This window comes from Rattus rattus, chromosome 5, assembly GCF_011064425.1.
Source record: "Rattus rattus isolate New Zealand chromosome 5, Rrattus_CSIRO_v1, whole genome shotgun sequence".
NCBI classification, from domain to species: domain Eukaryota; kingdom Metazoa; phylum Chordata; class Mammalia; order Rodentia; family Muridae; genus Rattus; species Rattus rattus.
Genome location: NC_046158.1, coordinates 142950071 through 142976557, shown reverse-complemented (window position 1 = coordinate 142976557; position 26487 = coordinate 142950071). Strand labels below are relative to the sequence as shown.

At 39.5% G+C, this 26487-nt stretch overlaps 1 protein-coding gene across 1 annotated transcript in view; it reads left to right on the top strand.

The window, feature by feature from the left end:
* Positions 1–23337, top strand: part of LOC116901075 (zinc finger protein 239-like) — a 28438-nt gene extending 5101 nt beyond the window's left edge. Inside the window, exons 2-7 of the mRNA XM_032902641.1 lie at positions 3173–3260; positions 17178–17266; positions 20521–20647; positions 20855–20915; positions 22047–22093; positions 22250–23337. Coding sequence (XP_032758532.1) covers positions 3173–3260; positions 17178–17266; positions 20521–20647; positions 20855–20915; positions 22047–22093; positions 22250–22956 — 1119 coding nt within the window. The 3' untranslated portion in view covers positions 22957–23337. The remainder of the gene's footprint in view (positions 1–3172; positions 3261–17177; positions 17267–20520; positions 20648–20854; positions 20916–22046; positions 22094–22249) is intronic.
* Positions 23338–26487: the final 3150 nt, after the last annotated feature.

Here is a 26487-nt window from a genome sequence, read left to right as displayed (position 1 = left end):
GTTAGCCCAAATGCTTGAATTACCCTAGATTCCTAGAACAAATGAAACTCAAGACGGATGATCAAAATGTGAATGCTTCACTCCTTCTTTAAAAGGGAACAAGAATACCCTTGGCAGGGAATAGAGAGGCAAAGATTAAAACAGACACAAAAGGAACACCTATTCACATGTGGCCCATGCATATACAGCCTTCCAATTAGACAAGATGGATGAAGCAAAGAAGTGCAGGCCGACAGGAGCCGGATGTAGATCTCTCCTGAGAGACACAGCCAGAATACACCAAATACAGAGGCGAATGCCAGCAGCAAACCACTGAACTGAGAATGGGACCCACGTTGAAGGAATCAGAGAAAGGACTGGAAGAGCTTGAAGGGTCTCGAGACCCCATATGAACAACAATGCCAAGCAACCAGAGCTTCCAGGGACTAAGCCACTACCCAAAGACTATACATGGACTGACCCTGGGCTCCAACCTCATAGGTAGCAATGAATATCCTAGTAAGAGCACCAGTGGAAGGGGAAGCCCTTGGCCCTGCCAAGACTGAACCCCCAGTGAACTAGATTGTTGCGGGGAGGGCGGCAAGGCGGGGAAGATGGGGAGGGGAACACCCATAAAGAAGGGGAGGGGGGGGAGGGGGATGTTTGCCCGGAAACCGGGAAAGGAAATAACACTCGAAATGTATATAAGAAATATTCAAGTTAATAAAAAAAAAAAAAAAAAAAAAAAGAAAAAGAAAAAAAAAAAAAAGAGATGATGCAGCGCCCCAAAAATTAATAAGTCCCAGAAAGAAAGCACTCTACCTACATTTCAAATATTAACTATGAACTAATTTCTTTAATAGTAGCATGGGTTCAGTTCTGTGTAATCCTTTAAGAGGACCCAGCCAAAAACAGTTTTTTGGATTCCACATTTGCTGTGATCCCTAACATTCTTTTCAGTACAGGTCTCAGGTTATTTAAATACCATTTAAATAAGGATTGTAAGTCCTACCTAGGCAGCTAGCAGATTTACACAGCAAAGATCCCCAGAATCATTTCTTAAGTGCATCAGAGTCTTGAAATAGTAGTTTCTTCTCCAGTGATGGGTCCTGATTTGGAGGTCCCAGAGGATGACAAAGCTAGAAAAGTAGAAGGCAGAATCTGTAGCAGCTGTGCTGGGTAGATCATGCACAAGCTGTGTCTTATACCAAATAAGTTTAAGAGTAGTGTATTTTTATACTATTCAGAGGGGACAAGTGATAGGACATGGAGACTTCTATGAAATCAGCAGTAACTATCATACAATGGTACAAACTCAGGGGAAGTCTAATAAAACAGTGCTGCACAAAGGGAACACTAACTGTCTGAAAACATTACTGGCCAAGCCCACAGTTGGCTTGGAACTGATAACCATATCCTTATGTGGTAGAAAGAGTTGGGATCTTAGGATAGAAAACAACCCTTCCCCTAAGCCCCTGGCCACTGACCTTTACCACTTTGTCCAAATTTAACTCTTGTTTTACAAATGAGCACTATTTTGTTTTCAGCACATCAGGGCCTTAGATAAAGCTCCCAATGTTAGACCCCAGGCTGATAAGGGCCTGGAGTTTAAGAAGGAGCCATGCAATTCTCCATACATTACGTTCAAGGCTTGCTTGATTGGGCCAGCCCTCAAGACAACACCGTGCTTCCTTTTCAAAGGCCTGTCACCAGGTATAGTCCTACCCTTGAGGCAAAATTATCCTTTTCTCAAGAACAAAACATGATCCATATGACTGACCAGGCCTCAGTGTTGGCTGTGACCCTAAAATCTCACCTTTAGCAGTTTGCTAGAAGCCTGTTCTTTGATATCAGCATGGGTCTTATCTCTGTTTGTAAACTAGATTTGTCCCCTTTATTATTATTTGAAGACAAATGTCTGGACAATCCTGGTAAACAAACATATATACTACTATCCTAATCTTAAACAGGACTGCTTAGCATACTCCATACCTGTGAGGTGTTTATATCTAGTCCACCTCAGCTACATTCTACTTACTGTCACTTATTATAGCCTAAACGTGGATAAATCATTACATCATCAATTCCACTCATGTACCTCACAGCTTAATATTGGAGTGGTACCCAATACACCAGAGGTCTTTTACAGCCTCCACAAAATCACTAAAAATGGACCCTATTCCTACCTGGTAACTATAAGGTCCCAATTTGGAGAGGATGGTATAAAACCCGGGATTTCATGGTTGATATCTTGCCAAGTATATTTCTCAACACAAGCCACAGCCATAAGAATTTGGGACAATTGCAGGTCACATAATAAAGTAATTCAGAAGTCACAGTCAGGGGCAAGGAGAAACTGTCAAGGACCTCACGAGTGGCTGCATTAGGTCTCGCTGCCGCTTACCATCCAGCCACTGGGAAGGCCGATTACACATGTATTCTTTCCTAAGCAGCTTGCTCCTCTTGTCTGTGAAGATGACCTTGCACTTACCATGTCTGGAGTTCTGAGCCTCCCTGAGACACCCTCACAGCTGAAGAGTCACTCGGAGCACACCACTCAGAAACACTCAAACGGGCTGAGTTATGGAAAGGAAGTTGCAGGCCTTCCAGGAAGAGCCTCTTCCTCGCCTGACTGGGCAAGTCGCTCGGAGGTGCTGATTGGCTAATGAACTTTGAGTGACATCAGTTTAACCCGTAGGATTAGAGGATACTAAAGGGACACAGCCTAATGGTTCCAGCCTGGGCCAATATTTTGTCACACCTGCAGATCTCAAGTTCAGCAGTACAATCGATTCTCTTCAAATAGCTTACCTGTCTGTCCTCGAGTCAATGGCATAATGTTAGACTCAAGATTCCTGCTGAGACTTGGAACTGTGCGGAGTTGGGATGTGAGTTTTTGACCTGGAGACCTGTCTTGGGAACTAGATAGGAACAGATGAAGACCAGAAGTGTCCCATCCCAGGTTGCTCTACATTTCCTGTGCCTTGTGTCCTCCTGGTGGTTCTCTCTTTGGACAGTCAGTGGAGAGAAAGTGGGGTCTCACCTTGGGCTTAGAAGTGAGAGCGCTCCTGACAGCACCTCTACAGGCACCTTTTGGATTGGAGGGCTTTGGGATAGACCCAGCTCTGGGCACTGATGGAGACTGGAAGGTGGTATCATGCTTTGTTATGGACACACATATTGGATGTTTTAGGATGTACTGACCTATGATGATGTGCCTGTAAACTTCACTGAGGAAGAGTGGGCATTGCCCAATCCTTTGCCAAAGAATCTCTACAAAGGTGTGATGTTGGAGACCTATAGAAATCTAATATCTGTATTTAATACAATGAATTTATTTTTCACTTTTTAAAATGTAGGCATAGCTGGTTTGTTTATTGTTATTTGTTTTTGTAACTTCAGTTGAAAATGAGGATGAACGACGTGAATAAATCAGTCATGGTTCTAAAGTTCAGGAAAGGTGGTAAATTAAATGTTGCCTGATTTCCAATAATGTAACATACTTTCTCTGGTACCATATTTTAGGCTCCATTTGGGAAGACTATAGTACTGAAGTATATTTTAAAAGTTCTAGAACACATGGAAGGTAATTGTCATGTGTAAGCTGATAAGAAAGTGCCTCCAAAGAAAGTTTAATAGGTCCTGCAAGTTTTTTTTTTTTTTTTTTTTTTTCCGGAGCTGGGAACCGAACCCAGGGCCTTGCGCTTCCTAGGCAAGCGCTCAACCACTGAGCTAAATCCCCAACCCCTCTGCAAGTTTTAACATAAAGCAGGAGGGTAAAATATGGACTGCTTTATGTTATGGATGATTACTAACTCTCCCAAACCGTGATCACAGATGTCAGGTATCTAATTTGTGTTTACAAGGCATTGCTTAATTAGGAAGGCACAGAAACAATGCCCAACAAATATATCACCATTTGAATCAAATACAGCAGAACCAGACTGTAGAACTTTCACTTGGTTCAATCTCACACCTCTTAGGTATTGCAAAAGGGAAACCCATCAATTAGGTCATAAAAATATTTATACAACCTTGCAATGAGCAAGTAATATGTAGGAAATCTGTTATTAACCATATACTTAGTGTAATAACACTGTTAAATTTGGTGAGATGGAGTGTTTATGAGATTCAAGAAAGGTTTTGTGGAGAAACCTTAAACCCTGTACCACATGTCTATGAGGAAAAAAAATCAAAACTGTGTGAATGAAAGTGGGACTCTTTCACTTGTCATTTTTCTTTTAATATTGATGTCCTATGTCATGATGGATACAAGTCACGTGAGCACAGGGATACTGAAAGAAGCAACATACCTCTTTCTTTTCCAGAACAATTAGAAGATATTCTGTACACCCCACATTGAGTAGAGTTTCTTAATGTGGTATAAGTTTATAAATTATTAGTTTTTGACCATTATTAGGGACATTTAGAAATGCAATGTGCTGATTTTTTATGAGATCTAGGGTTGTAGACATTTTTCTGCTTACATTGGTTCCTGATCCAAATGTAGTATTCCTCACATGGTAGCAAACTTTATCCTGGCACTCAGACTACAAGACCCATGAGTTAATTTTGTTCTCTTCATACATGTGAATAATCTCTTAGAGAAAAAATATGGGATAAAGGTGAGTCCTGTAATCAATGCTCTTCCTATTCCATGTGTTTTCAAACATTCAAGACAACCCATAATGAAAGGGAACACCTTTGAATGTAAACAAACTGATACTATGTTTAGATCATACTGCTCTTTACAGTTAAACCAAATTTGAAATAAAATCAAAGAGATAAAAAGACTCATGAACATAATCAATGTGAGAAAAATTTACATGTGCCCATTGTATTTGCGGGCATGAAATAAATTTTACTGGAAAGCAACCCTCTGATTTTATTCAATATGGTAAATTTTTTGCATTTCAGAGTCATTCTCAAACGTATAATGGAGAGAAGCCCTATGAATGTAACTAGTGTGGTAAAGCTTTTGCACAGAGGAGTAGTCTCAAAACACATAAAAGGACACATAATAGAGAAAAACCTTCTGAATGTAACCAATGCTGTAAAGATTTTGTAAGAAGCAGTGCTCCCAAAATCATAAAAGAAGGCATACAGGAGAGAAACTCTATGAATGTAATCAATGTGGTAAAGCTTTTTCACAAAGCAGTGGTCTCTTAAATCTTAAAAGTACACGTACGAGAGAGAAACTTTGTGAATGTAACCAATGTAGTTTTAAACCATTTTCACAAAGCAGGGGTCTCCAAATACATAAACAAACACATTTATGAGGGAAACACTATGAACTTCATCAATGTTCTGAAGCTTTGTTACATCGCAATCATATTCAAATCTATAAAAGAACATGTACTAGAGAGAAATGCTGTGACTCTAACTAATGTGGTAAAGGATTTGCCCAAAACAGTCATCTCCTAGTACATGAAATAATACATACTGTATAGAAACACGATGAATATAAGGAATGTGCGAGTCACAGTACTCTCCAAGTAAATGAAAGAAGACACACATGAGAGAAACTCTACAATTATTATAAATGGGATAAACCCTTTGTACATTGCAAACATCATCAAATAGATAAAAGAAGACATAATAGTTGAGAGATCCTATGAATGTAAGCAATGTGCTAAAGCCTTCGCATGTCATTTATATTCAAAAGCATGGAAATATAATGTAAAGAAAACCTGTGGGCGCACTTAATATGTCAAATCCTTCACACATTTCTATACTCTCCATCATGAAACAGTCCATACTGAAGAGATTCTCTATGAATATTGTTAATATGTTTAAGCACTTTCAAACTTCTGAAATCTTTTTCATCATGAAAGAGAAATCTTTGGGAAAGATGTCAAAAGAGGTCAAGGCTGAAGAGAAAGGAGGTACTAATTCAATCAATCCACACCATTGATGATTTTGGATTACTGGACCAAGTACATGCTATTATGGGGGAGAGACTCTATATTTGTTTATAAAAGAAAAGGAAAAGCTTTGGACCCCTTCCAGGGTAATATGGATCAGATATGACAGGGGAAGACACCCTTAAGAACTTGGCTACAGAAAAGTAAAGTTTGAGAAAATCAAACAGGACAGGAAATTTGATTTGCTGATTCCTTCACATGGCAACAGCCATATAACTGATCTAGACATAAAAATGCCTCTATTCAAAACTTCAGCTAAAATTAGACAATACTTAAGATTCAGAGTGTAATCCTTCGTATGGTATCAATGAAGATTTAATAAAATTGGTTATTGATCAAATTAACTTAAAAAAGGATAGTTGTCTTTCATCTGGTCAAACAAGGAGCAAAATTTCACCTTAGCTGATCTGTTCACCTTGCACAGTGTATAGGAAGATCTTAATAGTACTAAAATCTTGGTTGTACCATTCCTATATTGCAGAGTGTTCTGATCTGATAAGAATTATTTGCAGCGAAGCTGAGATGACCTGCTGTTTGAGCTACCTGCCTCCGGCTGCTGTCTCCAGAGACTTGCTTCCAGAAAAGTTTCAGAAATTGCTACTGAATCAAAATGGAAGTTCATCCATCCTTTCCGACAGATTCTGGAACTTCAGTCAAACCGTGAGACTTCTCTAATGCACAGACTGGAAAACAAATGTCAAATCTAGCTATCTTAATTCTAACCAATTTTTTCTAATGTTCCTCCCCCTTCCCAACCCTTTAAAAAATTCATTTTCTCAATTCAGCATTAAGACATTGTGGAGAATCATCATCCTGTGATTTTATAAGTTATAGCTAGGATGGTATTTTAAGGGATAATTTGGAAATGGGCTTAATTTTAAACAGGGAGGAAATATATGGGTTGTGTAACTAAATTTATTGAACAAAACATTGTACAGCCATAAATTTACATTAGTGGGTATCTTTGTATTTGTTTCAAATTTGAGTTATAATTTCTTACATTGGTACAGAATTTATATATTTATACAGATTTAAGGTTTTCATTGGTATAAATATATATGGGTATTTAATTTGAAATTAATATTGTTACTCTTAGGTAGGCATTGTACCTATGCAATTCATTTAAGAACCAAAGCCTCTGATCCAACTCTTCTGCACATGCTATTACAGAATCTTTAAAATCATCACATTTTCATTATGTTATTTATGGGCCAGATAGTAAACTCATGGTTATGTCACATTCTGATTTAATTATAATAAATAGTATTCAATATTATTCAAATAGAAATAGCTGCAAGTAGATAAGGTTTAGCAATTCAGATATACTTTATTGATTGTCTTGAAAATCAGAAATACACAGAATCTGGCATTTGTTATCATTTCATTATTATTTGAATTTTGACAAATAGACGTACTAGCTCATGACAATACTCCCATCATGGTTCAAAGAACATATTGAACATCATAACCTCTATATGGAGTTGCTCCAGTTTTGACAAGATAGCCACTTGGCAAGAATTGCACTAATTCATCTACAGGCAAAATATACTGTCCAGGAAGAGACACAAGTTGCAGAATATATAACTATAAGGTATGATGTATACTAACAACACACAGTCCATCAATTTTGTCTGTATAGGAACATTATTCTGCCATCTATCCTAGCTTAAAAAGTTTACAATTCCTTACCTGAATTATGTTTTTATTTTAACAATATTAATGTTTAAATGTTTAAACAGAAAGTAAAAATGTCATGAAATACTTCATATGTTTAGATATGGCATTTGAATTTCTGATATTTCCAAGACTTTTTATCATAGAGGGGTGTTGAAGTTTGCCAAATGCTCTCTAAGTATCTGACTTAGTTAGAATTTTTTTTTGCTGTGAAGAGACAACATGATAAAGGCAAGTTTTATGACTTTTAATTGGATAACATTTTTTTTTTGGTTCTTTTTTTCGGAGCTGGGGACCGAACCCAGGGCCTTGCGCTTCCTAGGCAAGCGCTCTACCACTGAGCTAAATCCCCAACCCCTGGATAACATTTAATTGGGGGCTGGTTTACATGTACAGAGGTTCAATCCCTTATCATCAAGGCAAGAGCATGACAGCATCCAGGCAGGCATGGTGCAGGAGAAGCTGAGTTCTACATCTTCACTGGAAGTAAGCTGGGAACAGACTCAACATCTTAGGAGGAGGTATGGGGAGGTTCTCTAAGCACACTTCATACTGACACACTTCCTCCAACAAAGCCACACCATCTAATACTGCCACTTCCTGGACCCAGCATATGCAAACCATCACATTCCACTCCCAGGCCTCCATAGGCTTATTTAAACACACAAGGCTATGGAGACCACTTAAATATAGTATAATAAAAAGATACATTTAGTCCAACTTTCAAAGTCCCCATAGTATATAGTGGTATCAACAATGTTAAAAGTACAAAGTTCAGTCTCTTCTGAGGTCCATCCAATCACTTAACTGTACTCCTTAAATTAAGACAAACGGCCAGCTGGGCAAAGTTCAAACTCTGCCATCTCAATTTCTGAAGACAAAGCAATCTTTGGTTCTTCAACTCCTTTTTTATATTTGTTGACAGCAACAAACATTTTTCTCCTGAGTTGGATCTTCTCCCTATTAGCAGCTTTCTTCAGTAGATATCCTGTGGCTCTGTTATCTTTAAACTCTTTAGGTCTCCACAGTAGTTTCAATGTTACAACTTGTTTCAATGTCTTGGATCTACACATAATCGTCCATAGGGCTGGCATCATTTTCCAGCTCTGTCCTCTGCAGCACTCAGGTTGATCCACTTCACTGACTCAGCTGTTCTTGGTGATCCTTTCATAGTACTGGCATCTCCAATACACTGGGGTCTTCCATTGCAACTAGGCTTCACCGGTAGCTTTACATGGTCTCTCTTCATTGTGTCAAACCTCAACTTCTTGGCATGACCCCTTCTGTCCTGGATTGTCAATTGCAACTGAGGGTTTACCTTCACCAATGGCCTTACATGGCCCCTCATAGTGGCCATCCTCAGCTGCCCTACAAGATGCCTTCATACCTTCAAAACGAGTAGCACCTGGGTGACTTTTACACATTACCAAGAACAGCTGCAGGATGCGGTACAAACTTGGCTATCTCTGGAACAAACCTTCTTTGTATTCTCAGAAAACATTTGACAGAAAATCTCACCTCAGTGATGCTGATGGCTTTCTTAGCTCCAGCGAAATAGCATCAATTGTCCCAGTATTCTCCTTCTCCTCTTGAATATAAAGCTAGAGACACAGAGCCGAAGCTGCTCTGAGTTCTGCTTCTTGCAGGAACTGGAACGTGGCCCCCATGTTCTATTACATTATCACTAACTTACTCTTCTCTATCTTTTCTAACTTATTCACTCCCTAAAATTGACTGTCCTGGATCTTGATCTGTAGATTGACCTTGCTTTTACAGAACTGCCTGCCTGTCTCATGGGATTAAAGGTTTGTTTTAAGTTGAATGGAGCTAATTCAGTTGGGTGGGATGTTTCCCCAAGGTCTTTACTTTCTTATTTCAATTTAATATACTTGAGCACAGGATTCATCTCCATTTCACTTCCGGGTGTCCCTTTAATACTCAAACCAAATATTTTGAACTTTGCTTGGTTCCAAAATTTTTCCCTGACTTTAGTTCTGAGGAATTGTCTGTCTTTATCACTGCAGTATGCTCTCTGTATGCAGCAAAATCCTGGGTCCTGTTTATGTATCCAGTCTGATACTCTATGTGTTTTCATTAGGGAATTGAGTGGATTGATGTTGATGTATATTAGGGAGCAATGATAGATGTTTCCTACTATTTTCGTTGATAGAGGTGGAATTTAGTTGGTATGGCTATCTTCTTTTGGGTTAGCTGAAAGAAGATTAATTTCTTGCTTTGTCAAGGGCGTCCTTTCCCTACATGTGTTGAAGTTTTCCATCTATTATCATTTGTAGGGCTGGATTTGTGGAAAAGTAATGTGCAAAATTTGTTCTGTAAGTCAAAGTATATTGTCATTAGGAAAAAATGGCAGTCAACTGATGGGGAAAAGTTCTTTGACAATCATATTTACAATAGAGGGCTAGTATCCAATATATACAAAGAACTAAAGAAGTTCATCTCCAAAGAATCAAATAACCCTATTAATAATGGGTTACAGAGCTAAACACATAATTTTCAACTGAGGAATATCGACTGGCAGAAGAAGAGTTAGAGAAAGGACTGAAGGAGCTGAAAGGATTTGCAACCCAATAAGAACAACAATACAAACTAACCAGAGATCCCAGTAACTAAAGCACAATCCAAAGAGTACACAAGGACAAACTCATGGCTCCAGCTGCCTAAATAATAGAGGATGGCCTTGTTGGGCACAAATGGGAAGATAAACCCTTGGTCCTGAGAAGGATGGACTCTTCAGTATTGTGGAATATCAGGGCTGGGAGGCAGGAAGAGGTAGGTAGTTGGGTGGGGAAGCACCCTCATAGAAGAAGGGACAAAGGGGAATAGATAGAGTGTGAATGAACAGAAAACTGGTAAAGGGCATAACATTTGAAATGTAAATATATTCAATATCTCACATTAGTAACAATGTCTGAGATCAAAATCTCAGGTGACAACAGATGGTGGCAATGATATGGAGAAAGAGGAACATTCCTCTATTGTTGGTAGGATTATAAGCTGGGACAACCACTCTGGACATCAGTCTGGAAGTTCCTCAGAATATTGGACATAGAACTGCCTGAGGAAGCAGTTGTACCACTCCTGCACATAACACCAAAAATGCTTCAAAATATAAGAAGGACACATGTTCCACTGTATTCCTAGCAACCTTATTTATAATAGACAGAAGCTGGAAGGAACCCAGATGTCCCTCAACAGATGAATGGATACAGAAAATGTGGTAAATTGACAACTGGAGTACTACTCAGCTATTAAAAATAATAACTTCCTGAAATTCTTAGGCAAATTGATGGAACTAGAACATATTATTCTGAGTGAGGTAACCTAGTCATAAAAGAACGCACAGGGTATGTACTCATTGATGAGTGGATATTTGGCAAGAAGAAGTTCAAATATCCACAATACAACTCTCAGACTATAAGAAACTCAAGAAGGAAGAAGATCACACCAAAGTATGGATACCACAGTCCTACTCAATAGCAGGAAGAGAATATTTTCTGGGAAGTAGAGGGACAGAGGGATCTGGGAGTTGGGAGAAAAAAATTGGGCCAGTTTAGACTTCGGAGAAAATGAGGGAGAAGCTGGAGTGTCAGGAATTGGAAAGTAGGTATGTAGAAGTAGGGGAGGGGGAACTCGGCATTGCCACCAGAAAGTCCCAGATGCCAAGGACCTAAGAGGTTCCTAGGATATAACAGGGAGGATATTAGCCGAAATGACTGTAGAAGTGGAAATAGATCCTGTAGGCAACATATCTAGTGGTTATGTTATGATCTCCAGTTAAGGGATGGGGCCATCCTCCCACCGCAAAATAGTAATACAGAACTTCTCATGTTAAAAGGAAATGCAGGAACAAAGAGTGGAACAAAAACAGAAGGAAAGACCATCAAGAGACTGCCCACTTTGGAATCCATCCCATCTGCTGAAACCAAATTCAGACACTGTTGCTGATGCCAAAAGTGCTTACTGACAGGAGCCCAGAACAAATGCCCCCTGAGAGGCCCTGCAAGGTTCAGATGAATAACGATGTACATGGACACAGTGAAATATTGGACTGAGTGCAATAATGGTGAAGTCAGGGCAAGGACTTAAGGATGTGAAGTGGTTTTCAACATCATAAGAGGAACAAAAATATCAAACAACCCGACCACCAAAACCATCCAGAAACTAAACCACTAACAAACGAATATACAGGGGATCCCCATGGCGTCAGCTAGAATGTACCCTTGGTCCTGTGGAGGCTTGATGACCCAGGATAGGGGAACATTCGGCCACTGATGCAGAAGGGTTTGGGAACACCTTAAGAGAGGGGTTGTGGTAGGAGAAGGGTGATAGGGGACTTGTGGAGGGAAAACTGTGAAGGGAACAGCATTTGAAATGTAAATAAGTAAAATAATCAATAATAAATTGATCTTCTGGGGTAATCACCACCCTTGGCCTCAAGATATACTGCAGAGCAATATTAATAAAAACAGCATGGTATAGGCAGATTGAAGATTGTACTAAAATTGAAGACGGAGAAATCAAACCACATAATTATGAACACTTGAGTTTGACAAAGGAGCCAAAATATACAATGGAACAAAGAAAGCATCTTCCATGAATGGTGCTACTGTAACTGGCAGTCAATATATAGAAAAATTAAAATAAATTTGTGTCTGTCATGTTGCACAAAGCTCATGTCCAAGTGGACCAAGGACCTCAACATAAACAAGATATACTTAATGTAATAGAGGAGAAAGTGGGAAAGTTCCTTGAACTCATCGGCACAGTGTGGAGCATGTAGATTTGCTAAAAAAAAAATCCAATAGCTAATGATCTAAGATCAAAAATAGATAAATGAGACTTATGAAATGGAAAACCATCTGTAAGGCACAGGACATCCTAGAGACATGGAAAAAAATCTTCACTAACCCCATATTAAAGAGAGGGCTAACATCTAAAACATATAAAGAACTCAGAAGCGAACCATCAAAAAAAAAAAAATCAAATAGAAAAATTCACCTAAACAGAAAATTCAGAGATATCTCGAATGGCTGAGAAGTAATGGTCAATGTACTTTTTTGGTCAAGGACATGAAAAGCAAAAAGAGCCTGAGATACCACCTTACACCAATTAGAATGGTTAACAGCAAAAACTCAGGTGACAGCAAAGGTTGGTGAGAATGTAGAGAAAAGTGGAACACTTCTCCAGTGCTGGTGGGATTGCAAACAGGCACAACCACTCTGGAAAACAATTTGTACATTCCTCAGAAAGTTGGAAAGAGATGTATTATAAGACCCAGCTCTACTACCCCTGGGCATATACCCAAAATGTGTCCCACCATGACACAGGGCATGTGTGTCACTATATTCATAATGGCCATAATAGTTTTAGGCAGAAGCTGGAAACAACTCAGGTCTCCCACAAGGGATGAAAGGATCCAGAAAATATGGTTCATTTACACAATGGAATACTATTCAGCTATTAAGAACCAGGACATAATGAGTTTTGCAGCAAATGGATGGCACTACAACATGTCATCCTGAGTGAGGTATCTCAGACCAAAAAGGGCATGCATAGTATGTACTCACTAATAAGTGTACATTAGCCAGATAGTGTACAGAAAAACCTGGAAGCAATCCATAGAACTCAAGAAGGTTAAGGAGCCCAAGGGCCCAAGTGAGGATGCTTCAAAATCACTATGGAAAGAGAAGAATGCAGACGGCAGGAGTTTGGAGGGAAGTGGGTCGGAGATGGAAGGGGTTGGGGCAGAGGAAAATAGGAACATGGTCATCCATTGGGTGACCAGGAGTGAAGCCCCAAGGGCCAGCATAGTGAAGAGTTTTGGGGGGTCTTTATGGGGCCATGAAGTAACACTGTAGACTTGTTGTAGGTGAGAGAATCTGAAGACTCAAAAGAGGTAGATCATAGATAAAATGCCCAACAGTGGAGAGAGTGAACTTGTTTTATCCATCTCCAGCAAAAAGAAAGGGAGGGCATCAAGTGGAGGGATGTGGTGGACATACCCAGAGTCAAACACCTGGACTTGGAATTCTTCCTGTCTAAAGGAACTGCAGAGACAAAAATAGAGAAGAGCCTGCCTGAGGGAAAGGAGGTCCAGTGATATACCCAATTTGGGATCCAGAACAAGGGGAGGTTCTAAATCCTGACATTATTACTGATGCTATGGTGTGCTCACAGACAGGAGCCTACCATGGCTACCCTACGAGAGGCCCAGCAAACAGCTGATTGAAACAGAAACAAATATTACTCTCAACCAATGTATGATATTGGGGACCACTGTGTTTAAATTAAGATAAGTCTTGAAAGTATTGAGGGGGAGTGTGAAGTCATAGGAAGACTAGGAGTTTCCACAAACCTGGAACCCTAAGTGCTCTCATGCTGTAAACCAGCAACGAGGCAGCATACACTGGCTGCTCTGAGGCTCCCAACATATATACAGCAAAGGACTGCCTGGTCTGGCCTCAGTGAAAGAAGATACACCTAAATCTTGAGAAACTTGATGTCCTTGGGAATGGGGCACTCTGGTAGGATGTTGTGTATGTGTGTGTTTGGGGACATCTTTTGGAGATGGTTTAGGAGGAATGTGATGAGGAAATGTTGGAGGGCAAAAATGGATGGGGATAAGGTCTGGATTATAAAAAATGATTAAAAATGATTTAAAAAGTAATTTGCCTTCCTGATTGTTTGAAACAGCTCTTTTAAGTAGATATAGTCTATATCTTTCATTCTTTATCTCAAATGAAACCAGTTAATGTCTGAAGACAGTAATCAAAAAACAGAATTTTCATTTTCCCTTGTAGGACACAGCAAGGTTAAGCCCAGGTGTTTTTCAAATGGTAATTTCAAGACATTTCCTCCCAGTTCTCTAAGCATCTGTGCTTAACAGAGGCAGATCTAAAGTACTTTTGCAATGTTAAAAGAAAATATGGGGTTGGGGATTTAGCTCAGTGGTAGAGCGCTTGCCTAACAAACACAAGGCCCTGGGTTCGGTCCCCAGCTCCGGAAAAAAAAAAAAAAAAGAAAAAAAAAAGAAAATACATTCCTGTTGTCTACTAAAAATTAAGTGACTGAGGTAATGGGATGCTCATTCTTAAGATAATCAATAGGAAACTTTGAGTAAATGACTTGATTGATATGTAAAATAAAAGACTGGGTTTATGATCTGTAGGAGATGAGTTATCTAGAGAATTTTTTTTTTGAATATCAAAAGAGAATGGCTTGGAGAAGGGTTCCAAGCAGAACATAGAGAGCTTTCTAAAGATATCCAGAGAAGGTAGATCATATAAAATGAGAACAGAACAGAATGAAAGCAGACTAGAAAAGTTTTCCAGCTGAACAGAGTTTGCCCTACTGTACTGATGATTTGACTGCCAGCCTTTATTTTTGCTACTCCCAGACATCCCTTCCCTCAGAACACTCCTTCTAGCCCAGGCATGGATCTTAGCAACAGAGGTATTTTTTTATATCACTGTTATTATATCTATATAAAAAAGCATACATATGTAAAAGCATACATTTATGTAAATGTCCAAGTCAATGCCAGGTACTATCTTATACCCAACTATTTTGATTTTTGGTTCTTATGAAAATGTAGTTAAAGTCCATGAGTGCTAGGATATGAAATGGGTTTGAACAGTGCTCTTAATAACTGAATAATCCCTGCATGTTCACTAATCCACTTTAAATAAAGAAAGGAGAATACTTTGCAAAAGATATTAGAGATACAAGGAACAGGTTTAAGGAAAGCAGAAAGAAGATAGTGAAGTTTGTAAAAAAGAAGATATGTGTGCAGAAGGTGACAGAGTTGGAAGAGTGGGAGTACCTAAGACCTTATGGTTAAGACAATTTCATCACAATCTCAATTTGCTGAGCAAAGGCCTATTAGTTTTGTTGTTTTCCTTGATAAATGTTGGTTGTATTTGGTCTGTTCTCCCTTTCTTTTCTTATGCTCTGACATTTCGGGGAAGGATCATTTGTTTTGAGACATCATAGGTAGTAAATGTAACAGTCTGTCTGAAGGATATGGTACAGTCTGGTCAAATTAAAATGTTGTTTTCACTTTTGAAGAAAATGTGGTAGTTAAATGAGAATGGCTCCCATAGACTCATATGTTCAAATACCAATTTTCTGGTGTAACTGTTTAGGAAGGAGGAGACGTGTGGCCTTTTTGGAAGTGGTGTGTCACATGAGTGTATTTTCAGGCTTTAACATCTTCTGACCATGCACATTTTTATAGCCATCTCTTGTCTGAGGATCAAACTCTGAGCTCTCGGGTCTGCCTGGCGCTATGTGTTTACTTTGCCATTATTGAACGCTTTGGAAATGAAAACCCATTTTGATGCCTTTGAAAGGTAAAAGTTTTAAAGTTGCCCCCCCCCCCCAGACACAAAGTTTAGAGCAGAAAAAACCAAAAAAACAAAAAACAGGTTAGGCCCCAGAATTCTGTTCCAAGAAGCCTCTCCTAGGGATATAGAATGGGTAATTACATTGGCCAGCTCAACAGCTTTCTCCCAGAAACTAGCTGACCATAAATCTTAGAGAACAATCTTGGGAAGCAGGAAGCAGCTTCTCCTAGGAAACAATCTTGAAAAACAGAGAGTTCTTTCTTGTGATTTTTCACTGGTATTCTCCGCACTTTCCAATGACACCATCCCTGCACCCTCAGGTTGTGGTTTCTCCCTTTAAATACCTCTTCTCCCAGCCTCTCGGGGTTGAACTCCACTGCCCCTGTGTGGGATACGAGTCTCGACCCCAGTGCACTGGTTGCTATCCATAAACCTCACGTGATTACAACAAGGACGGTCTTGTGAGAGTTCTTGGGGGGTTGCATCATCCCGAGACTTGAGTGAGGGTCTCCCCACTCCGGGGGTCTTTCACCTTCAATTACAGTTTTCTTCATCCATGCTGTGTTTTATGATATCAATAGAAAGGTCAATAAATATACAGAAGTGGTCTGTGGAAGATCAGAACACAGAAAATCTTCCCTTCAAAAGATGGACACTAGGGAGGAATATGTTTCAAATTTTATCTCTAGAGTAGCTATGTGTAAAAATATAAAAAATAAAAGTCTTTTTATCCCCCACAAGATCCATTACCACAATGCCCCATGATATTTGGTAGATATCTTAAGTCTCAGTCAGCAAAGCCTCTCACCTGCTTTGCTCATCCCATATCACACTGCCGAAGGCCTCTCTCTGAGCCTGGCAGCCATCTCTCTACCTATGTAATTCCCAAGACAGGTTTCCATGCCAGAAAGTCATATCATATCCCAACGCCTCAGCGGCCCACATCTCTCAGCAGGAATCTTGAGTTTAACATTCTGCCAGCTGATTGACTGGAGGACAGACAGGTAACTTATTTGAAGAGAAACTCTTATGCAGCGGAGATCTGAAGGTATGGCAAAAGATTGGCCCAGGCTGGAACCACTATGCTGTGTCTCTTTAGTATACTCTAACCCTACGGGTTAGGCTGATGTCACTCAAAATTCATTAGTCAATCAGCACCTCTGAAGGCCTTGCCAGTCAGGCGAGGAGGCGGCTCTTCCTGGTATAAGGCCGGCAACTTCTTTTCTAAACTCAGCCGGTTTGAGTGTTTCTGAGTGGTGTGCTCCGAGTGACTCTTCAGCATGCTATGAGGGGAGCTCAGGGAAGCTGAGAACTCCAGACATGGTAAGTGCAAGGTCATCTTCACAGACAAGAGGAGCAAGCTGCTTAGGAAAGAATACATGTGTAATCGGCCTTCCCAGTGGCTGGATGGTAAGCGGCAGCGAGACCTAATGCAGCCACTTGTGAGGTCCTTGACAGTTTCTCCTTGCCCCTGACTGTGACTTCTGAATTACTTTATTATGTGACCTGCAATTGTCCCAAATTCTAATGGCTGTGGCTTGTGTTGAGAAATATACTTGGCAGGATATCAACCATGAAATCCTGGGTTTTATACTATCTTCCAAAAGTTCTGACCTTAGTAGTTACCAGTTAGTTATACGGTCCATTTGAGTTGATTTTTAGAGGCTGTAAAAGTATATCGTGTGTTGTTTAGCATTCCAATAATAAGCGGTGTAGTACATGATTAGAAATGATGATGTAAGGATTTACCAACGTTTAGGCTATAGTAAGTGACACTAAGTAGAATGTAGCTGAAGTAGGACTGCTTATAAACACCTCATAGGTATGGAGCATGCTAAGCAGTCCTGTTTAAGATTAGGATAGTAGTATATATGTTTGTTTAGCAGGATTTTCCAGATATTTGTCTCCAAACCATAAAAAGGGGACAAATCTGGTTTACAGGGAGCCATTAAGCCCATGCTGATGTCAAAGAACAGGCCCCTAACAAAATGCTCCAGTTTAGATTATAGGGTTACAACCATCATTAAGGCCTGGTCTGCCTTTTGGATCACGTTTTGTTCTTGAGAAAAGGATAGTTTTGCCTCAAGGGTAGGACTATACCTGGTGAAAGCCCTTTGAAAAGGAAGCACAGTGTTGTCTTGAGGGGTGGCCCAATGAAGCAAGCCTTGAACCTAATGTATGGAGAATTGCATGGCTCCTTCTTAAACTCCAGGCCCTTATCAGCCTAGGGTCTCACATTGGGAGCTTTAACTAAGCCCCCGATGTGCTGAAAACAAAATAGTGCTCATTTGTAAAATAAGAGTTAAGTTTGGACAAAGTGGTAAAGGTCAGTGGCCAGGAACTTAAGGGAAGGGTTGTTTTCTATCCTAAGATCCCAACTCTTTCTACCACATAAGGATATGGTTAGCAGTTCCAAGTCAACTGTGGGCTTGGCCAGTAATGTTTTCAGACAGTTAGTGTTCCCTTTGTGCAGCACTGTTTTATTAGACTTCCCCTGAGTTTGTACCATTGTATGATAGTTATTGCTGACTTCATAGAAGTCTCCATGTCCTATCACTTGTCCCCTCTGAATTGTATAAAAAGACGCTACTCTTAAACTTATTTGGTATAAGACACAGCTTGTGCATGATCTACCCAGCACAGCTGCTGCAGATTCTACCTTCTACTTTTCTAGCTTTGTCATCCTCTGGGACCTCCAAATCAGGACCCCATCACTGGAGAAGAAACTACTATTTCAAGACTCTGATGCACTTAAGAAATGATTCTGGGGATCTTTGCTGTGTAAATCTGCTAGCTGCCTAGGTAGGACTTACAGTCCTTATTTAAATGGTATTTAAATAACCTGAGACCTGTACTGAAAAGAATGTTAGGGATCACAGCAAATGTGGAATCCAAAAAACTGTTTTTGGCTGGGTCCTTTTAAAGGATTACACAGAACTGAACCCATGCTACCATTAAAGAAATTTGCTCATAGTTAATATTTGAAATGTAGGTAGAGTGCTTTCTTTCTGGGACTTATTCATTCTTGGGGAGCTGCATCATCTCCTCTTTATAGAAATGATTCTAAGACAAGCTAGCCTTACAGTAGCAAAAGACTCAGGTAGCCTTGAACCTGGTCAGTTGCTTCCCAGGGCAATGACCTTGCATTCTTTTGATGAAAATTCCTAAATTCTTGACTTAAAGGAATGAAGGAAAAGAGTGTTTTATAATTACCATGGTGACTGGTGGGTGTCTCCATTGCCAGGCCAGGAGAAGCAAGTCTGTGATCTGCTGGTACTAAGATGGACTTTGGGTCAGACTCTGGTTCTGTTGTTCTGTTTTTCAAGATATTTACTGTCCCTTTACATTTGGAATTTTTGCTGTCTTCTTTTAGTGTAAACCTTATGTTTAATCTTCTCACTGTGGTCTGGATTTCCTGGATGTTTTGTCTTAGAAGTTTTATGCATTTTTTTGCATTTTCTACTACTGTTGTGTCAATATTTTCTATGGAATCTTCTGCCCCTGAGATTCTCACTTCACTCCCTTATATTTTGTTGGCAATGCTTGTGTCTATGACTCCTGATCTCTTTCGTAGGTTTTCTATCTTCAGGGTTGTCTCTCTTCGTGGTTTCGTTATTGTGCCTATTTATATTTTTAGATCCTGGATGGTTTTGTTTTATTTCTTCACCTCTTTCTTAGTGTTTTCTGTAACTCTTTAGGGAATTTTTGTGTTTCCTCTTTAAGGCTATTACTTGTTTATATGTGTTCTGTATTGCTTAAGGGGATTATTTATGTCCTTCTTAAAGTCCTCTATCATGACCATGAGATGTGATTTTAAATCCAAGTCTTTTTTCTCTGGGATGTTGGTATATCCAGTACTTGTTGTGGTGAGAGAACTGTGTTGTGATGGTGACGGGTAGTGTTGTTTTCTATTGCATAGGTTCTTGGACTTGCCACTTGCCATCTGTTTAACTCTGATGTTTTTGTTCTTCCTGTTTCTGACTGGAGCTTGACCCTCCTGCAGACCCCTGTGCTAGTGATCTTAGGAATGAGAGTGCTCCTGGGAGACCATTGCTCTCTGAGTTTGTTTTGGGTCTGAACAGCTATGACACAATCTTTGCTCTGGAAGCAGATGTAGACCATATTTGTCCTCTCCCAGGTGCCCTGCAGCTCCAGGACCCTGCATGTTTCAGAAGTAATCTTTTTGGACAATCTGTAGAGAATTCAGGGGATATGGGGGTTGGGTTTCCATCTGTGTACTTAGTAGTGAGGGTGGTCCTAGGAAACCAGCTCTCTGTGGGCAGTTTTTTAGTCTAGAGAACTATGGGACAGCCCTAGCTCTTGGAGCAGTTGGAGAGTGGAAGAGTCCCATCCCAGTGTGCACTGCAGTTCCTATACCCTGTGCTCTTCTGGTGTGTCTCCCTTTAGACAGTGAGTGGAGAAAAAGTGGGGTTAGGAGTGAGAATGTTCCTGACAGACCACCTCTGCAGGCAGGTATTGGGTCTGGAGGGCTTTGGGACAGCCCCAGCTATGGGCACAGATGGAAACTGGAAGGTGGTATCACGCTGGGATATGTACATATGTATTGGATCTTTCAGGATGTACTGACCTATGATGATGTGCATGTGAACTTCACCCAGGAAGAGTGGGCATTGTTGGATCCTTCTCAGAAGAATCTCTATCAAGATGTGATGCTGGAGACCTGTAGGAATCTCACTGCTATAGGTAATGCAATGAATGTTATTATTCACTTTGTAAAATGTAAGCAGAGCTGGTTTTGGTAATTGTTATTTGTTTTTGTAATTTGTCTTGAAGATGAGGAAGAATGGGGTGAATAAATCAATCATGGTTCTAAAGTTCACTTAATGCAGTAACTTATATGTTGCCTAATTTCCAATAATGTACCATACTTTCTCTGGTACCATTTTTTAGGCTACTTTTGGGAAGACCATGCTAGTGAAGAATATTTTAAAAGCTTTAGAAGACATGGAAGGTAATTTTCATGTGTATGCTGGTAAGAAAATGCATCACAAAAATTTGTAAAATGTCCTGCAAGTTTTTAAGAAAAGGAACGGTGTAAAATACTCACTGCATTATGTAATGCATGATTACCAAATCTCACACACTATATGTCCTCTGATGTCAGGTATCTAATTTGTGTTTGCAAGGCATTTCTTAATTAGGAAGACCCAGAAACTATATCTTAACAGATATGTCACCATTTGAATCAAGCACAGTAGAGCCAGAATGTAGAACATCACTTGGTTCAGTCTCACACCTCTTAGCTGTTGCAAAAGGGAAACATATTGAGTAGTTCATAAGTATATGCCTAAAACCTTATAATTAGTAAATAATCCATAGTAAATCTGTTGTTAACCATATTCTTGTAATAACACTGCTACATTTAGTGAGATGGACAACTCATGAGATTCACGAATGGTTTTGTGGAGAAAACTTTTCCCTATACCACATCTCTATGAGGAAAAAAAATCAAACTGTGTGAATGAAATTTGGAACTCTTTCACTTGTTATTCTTCTTTTAATATGGATGTCATATGTCACTAGAGATGCAAGCCATGAGAGCATAGAGAAACTGAAAGAGGCAACATACCTCTCTCTTTTCCAGAAAAATTAGAAGATGGACAGTATATCCTACTTTGAGTAGAGTGTCTTAATATGGTATAAGTTTATAAACCATTAGTTTTTGACCATTTTGGGGGACATTATCTTTATGTGATTAGTAGTATAGAAATTTTTATGTTTGCCTTGGTTCATGTTTCAAATGTAGAATTCCTCACATAATAGTAAAATTTATGTTTGTAGTCACACTGCAAAAGCTGTGTGTTCATCGTTTTCTCTTCAAATACGTGAATAATCTCTTATAGAAAAAGTAAAGGATAAATTTCAGTCATGTAATCAGTGCTCTTCTATTCCACGTAACTTAAACATTCAAGAAAACCCATAATGAAAGGGAGCACCTTTGAATGTAAACAAACTGATACCATGTTAAGATCACTTTGCACCTTACAATTAATCCAAATGTGAAATGAATTCATACAGATAAAAAAAACCCAGGAACATAAACAATGCGAGAAAAATTTACATTTACCAATTGTATTTGCAGACATGAAAGAAGTTTAATGGAAAAGCAACCCTCTAATTTTATTCAATATGGTAAAACCTTGGAATGTCAGAGTCATACACAAAGGCATAATGGAGAGAAGCTGTATGGATGTAATCAATGTGGTAAAGCTTTTGCAAAAAGGAGTCATCTCAAAAACCATGAAAGAACACATAGTGGAGAAAAACCTTACGAGTGTAACCAACGTTGCAAAGCCTTTGCACAAAGCAGTCATCTCCAAAGACATATAAGAACACATACAGGAGAGAAACCCTATGAATGTAACAAATGTGGCAGAGCCTTTGCACAAAGCTGTACTCTCCAAAATCATAAAAGAACACACACACGAGAGAAACCCTATGAATGTAATCAATGTGGTAAAGCTTTTGTACGCAGAAGTACTCTCAATATACATAAAAGATCACATAGTGGAGAAAAGTCTCATGAATATAACCTATGTGGCAAAGCCTTTGCACAAAGAAGTGCTCTCCAAAAACATAAAAGAATACATACAGGACAGAAACCCTATGAATGTAACCAATGTGGTAAAGCTTTTGCTCGAAGGAGTCATCTACAAAACCATAAAAGAAAGCATACAGGAGAGAAACCCTATGAATGTAATCAATGTGGTAAAGCTTTTGCACAAAGAAGTACTCTCCAAAAACATAAACAAACACATACTGGAGAGAAGCCCTATGAATGTAACCAATATGGTAAAACCTTTGCAGGAAGAAGTAATCTCCTGTTACATAAAAGAACACATACAGGAGAGAAACCCTATGAATGTAAGCAATGTGGTAAAGCCTTTGTGCAAAAGTGTCATCTACAAAAACATGAAAGAAAGCATATAAGAGAGAAACCCTTTAAGTGTACCCAATGTGGTAAAGCTTTTTCACAAAGCAGTGGTCTCTAAAATCTTAAAAGTATACATACTAGAGAGAAACTTTTTGAATGTAAACCAATATGGTTTTCTACCATTTTCACAAAGCAGTGGCCTCCAAATACATAAACAATGACATACTGTGGAGAAACCTCATGACTGTCATCAAAGTTCTCTAGCCCTTTTACATAACAATCATCTTCAAATCCATAAAAGAATATATACTAGAGAAAAATGCTGTGACTGTACCTAAGATGGTAAAGCCTTTGCCCAAAACAGTCATTTCCTAGCACATAAAATAATACAGATTACCTAGAAACCCTATGAATATAAGAAATGTGGTAAACCTTTTGCAAGTCACAGTACTCTCCGAGTAAATACAAGAAGACACACTCAAGAGAAACCCTATGAATATAATCAATGGGATGAAGCCTTTGTACATTGCAATCATCTTTCAAATACATAAAAGAAGACAAACAGGTGAGAAACCACATGTGATTATAAGTAATGTGATAAAGCCTTCGCATGTCAGTCATAGTCAAATGCGCAAAATAAACCTTAGCATAGAGAAATTCTGTGAGTGCATTTAATATGGTGAAGCCTCCATTTATGCCTACAGTCTTCACATGAAACAATCCATACTGGAGATAAACTCTGTGAATGCATTTAATATGGTGAAGTCTTTTCAATTTTCACACATCATCATCATAGCAAAAAAATAAAAGAATCCCTATGAAGGCATTGAACATGTTGAAGCTTTTGCACTTTTCTACAGTCTTTATCATCATGAAAGTAATCATACTGTAAAGATATGAGTGTAAACAATGTGGTAAAATCTTTGTGGAATGGAGTCCTCTCAATTCCAACACAACTTAAATGCAGGTGATGAAAATGACAGGAATTTGTTTTAATAAATCTGTTCCTGGATCATGGACAGAAAATGAACTCAGAGTCTAAACTGTGACAAGGAAGACACCTGCCTGACCACTGTGACGCAGAATGTCATAGAGCTGCCACCCCACAATCAAAACCTCTGACCCAGAATTCTCCCTGTCTGCAAAAGGAGGTCCAAATTGGGTTCCAGCTCAGTGGGAGGCACCAAGGTCTGACACTATTATTCATGCTATGGTATACTTAGAAACAGCTGTCTATCATGGCTGTCTTCTGAAAGACCCAAAAAGCAGCTGAACGAGTCAGATGAAGACATTCACACCCAACCAATGGGCAGAAACTGGTGATGCCTGTGGTTAAATTAGGAAAAACCTGGGAGAGACTGAAGAGTGATCCTATATGAATACCAGCAGTGTCAATTAACCTGGGCCCCTGGGATGTCTCAGACACTGCTCAACCAGCCAGGCAGCATATACATGATATGACCACTCCCACAACACATGCAGTAGAGGACACTTGGGTCTGCATGCATTCAGAGAAGATACAACTAACCCTCAGGAGACTTGGGACCATTGAGAGTGGGATGGAGAGATGGAGACATCCTCTTGGAGATGGGGGGAGGAGGTGTGCCTTGTGGAACAGTCAAAGTATGGACAAGGGAGGGCGATAAGTCTGGACTGTACAAAAAAAAGATTAAACAAATAAAAAAAATTAAGAGGAAACAGAAACATTTGTGTAAGTTCAGCTACATTTTCCACTGTCCAGGATTGAGGGGCAGGTGCTTATGTAGTTTACTGTGTCAACTGTTTTAGGATGTGGGTGTTACAGTTTAATCAATGATATTCATTTGTTCTTTGGTGTTAGGGAATATGCATTATGTTTTGAGGAGCACAAGATAAACAGCAGTGGGCATTGTTACAGACAGTCATTATGTTTTCAAAAAGAAAATATTGAATAAGGGGAGGTGGTCTGCCAATGGGCACTCTACAACACCTCTGTGCCTGGGAAGTAGAACTAAGTTTCCCCATATGACTAAATGAAGGGTGTTAAAAATAAAGGAATACTTGGGGCTTGGGCTGGTTTGTTTGTTTGTTGCTTGTCAAATGGTGTGGATTGGTTTTAATGCACTCTTGTGATAAATTGGTTCCCAAATTGCATGAGAATCCTGCATTTGAGATGCTGAGATTCCCTTTCCCCAGCTGGTTCTAATTTATAAAATTGCCAGAGGCCAATGTCTAGGCAGAGACAGAGGAATCACATTTGGATTCAAGGGCAAGGGGACAAAAGAGGATCACCAAGCCAGGAAAGGAATTGGATGCAGGCTTGGGAGCTGAGAAGGACGGAGTGCCCTACATGTAAGTGCCAAGGAAGAGTAGCCTCAGTGATGTCTCCTCAGGTTGGTTCTGAATAGCAAAGATGGGATATAGATTTTAGTAAGTAATAAGTTAGAACTATCACAGGGGAGGAATTATCAATATAGAAGATAGGGACTGGCCCAGCCACTGAGCTGATTTCTATAGAGTGCTCTCTCTGTCGCTGTCTCCATCTCTGTCTCTCTCTCTCTCCCTCTGTGTGTGTGTCTGTCTGTCTGTTTGTCTCTCTGCCTCTCTGTCTTTCATTTGAGAATCCATAGCATTTGACAGGACAGCCAGGAACTCTGGCAGGTAGTGTCCACTTGTAGAGCTGAGTAACCAACCACCTCTACAGAATATGTCTCAACTGTAGGCTTGATTTCAGTACTAAAACTTAATTGAAGATTCTAAAACGGAAAACACAGGCCATGGTGTGAGATTGGGAGGTGGAAAAACTGGGATTGTTAGCAGAGTTGCTGGTTTTTCCGGAGCCACATGGTTGTTCATCAAGCTGTGCAGGTTCAGCACTAGAACAACAGGTGTGCTGGAACCTTTGCATAATTCTGGGGTTCGTGGCATGAGCTGGAACAGCAAAGTTCCTCAAGTCCTCTCAGGCAAGCTGGGTAGCAGGGGTGGGGTTTATCATGGGCCCTTCTTAAAAATTTCTGTCTGACTCAGGATGTTTAAGCTCAGAAGTGCAGGAAGCCCGTGTTGTACTAAGAGATAGGTTGCCCAGAAGGCAGAGAGAGAGGTCGGTGGGAGAGGCTGCCTGCCTTCTATTATCAGATAAGCAAAGGAGAGAGATAGATGATATTAGTTTAATTATTTTCAAGGATAAAAATATAATGGTAATTGTATGTGTTTAAATTATATCTGTAATAAAGTAATCCAGGCCTTTGATCTGAAATAGAGGACACAAAGGCAGGGAGATAGAGAGAAATCCTATCTCAACAAATAATAATGAGGTATTAATCTACACACAATGGAGAATGAATGAAAAGTGCTTTAAAGAAAATCTGAGAAAGTCTGTGCCAGGGAAGGCACTTGGATTGTTTGACCGATAGCTACACAGCAGTGGTGGAATTGCTTGGCCAGGTGTGACAAATTAAGGGTCTGCAAGTAGAAGGGAATTTATTTGAAGTAAATCCATAGGAAAGGATGTGTATTCAAGTTATATAAAATGGAAGGGTATATAAATGTAGATTTATAGATACAGGTAACTATCCTGATAGAGATATTAAGTTCTATAGAATGGAGAATTTAAGTAGGCATAAATAAATACATAGAATATTTTGATCTCAAAATGTTCATGAAGAGCAGG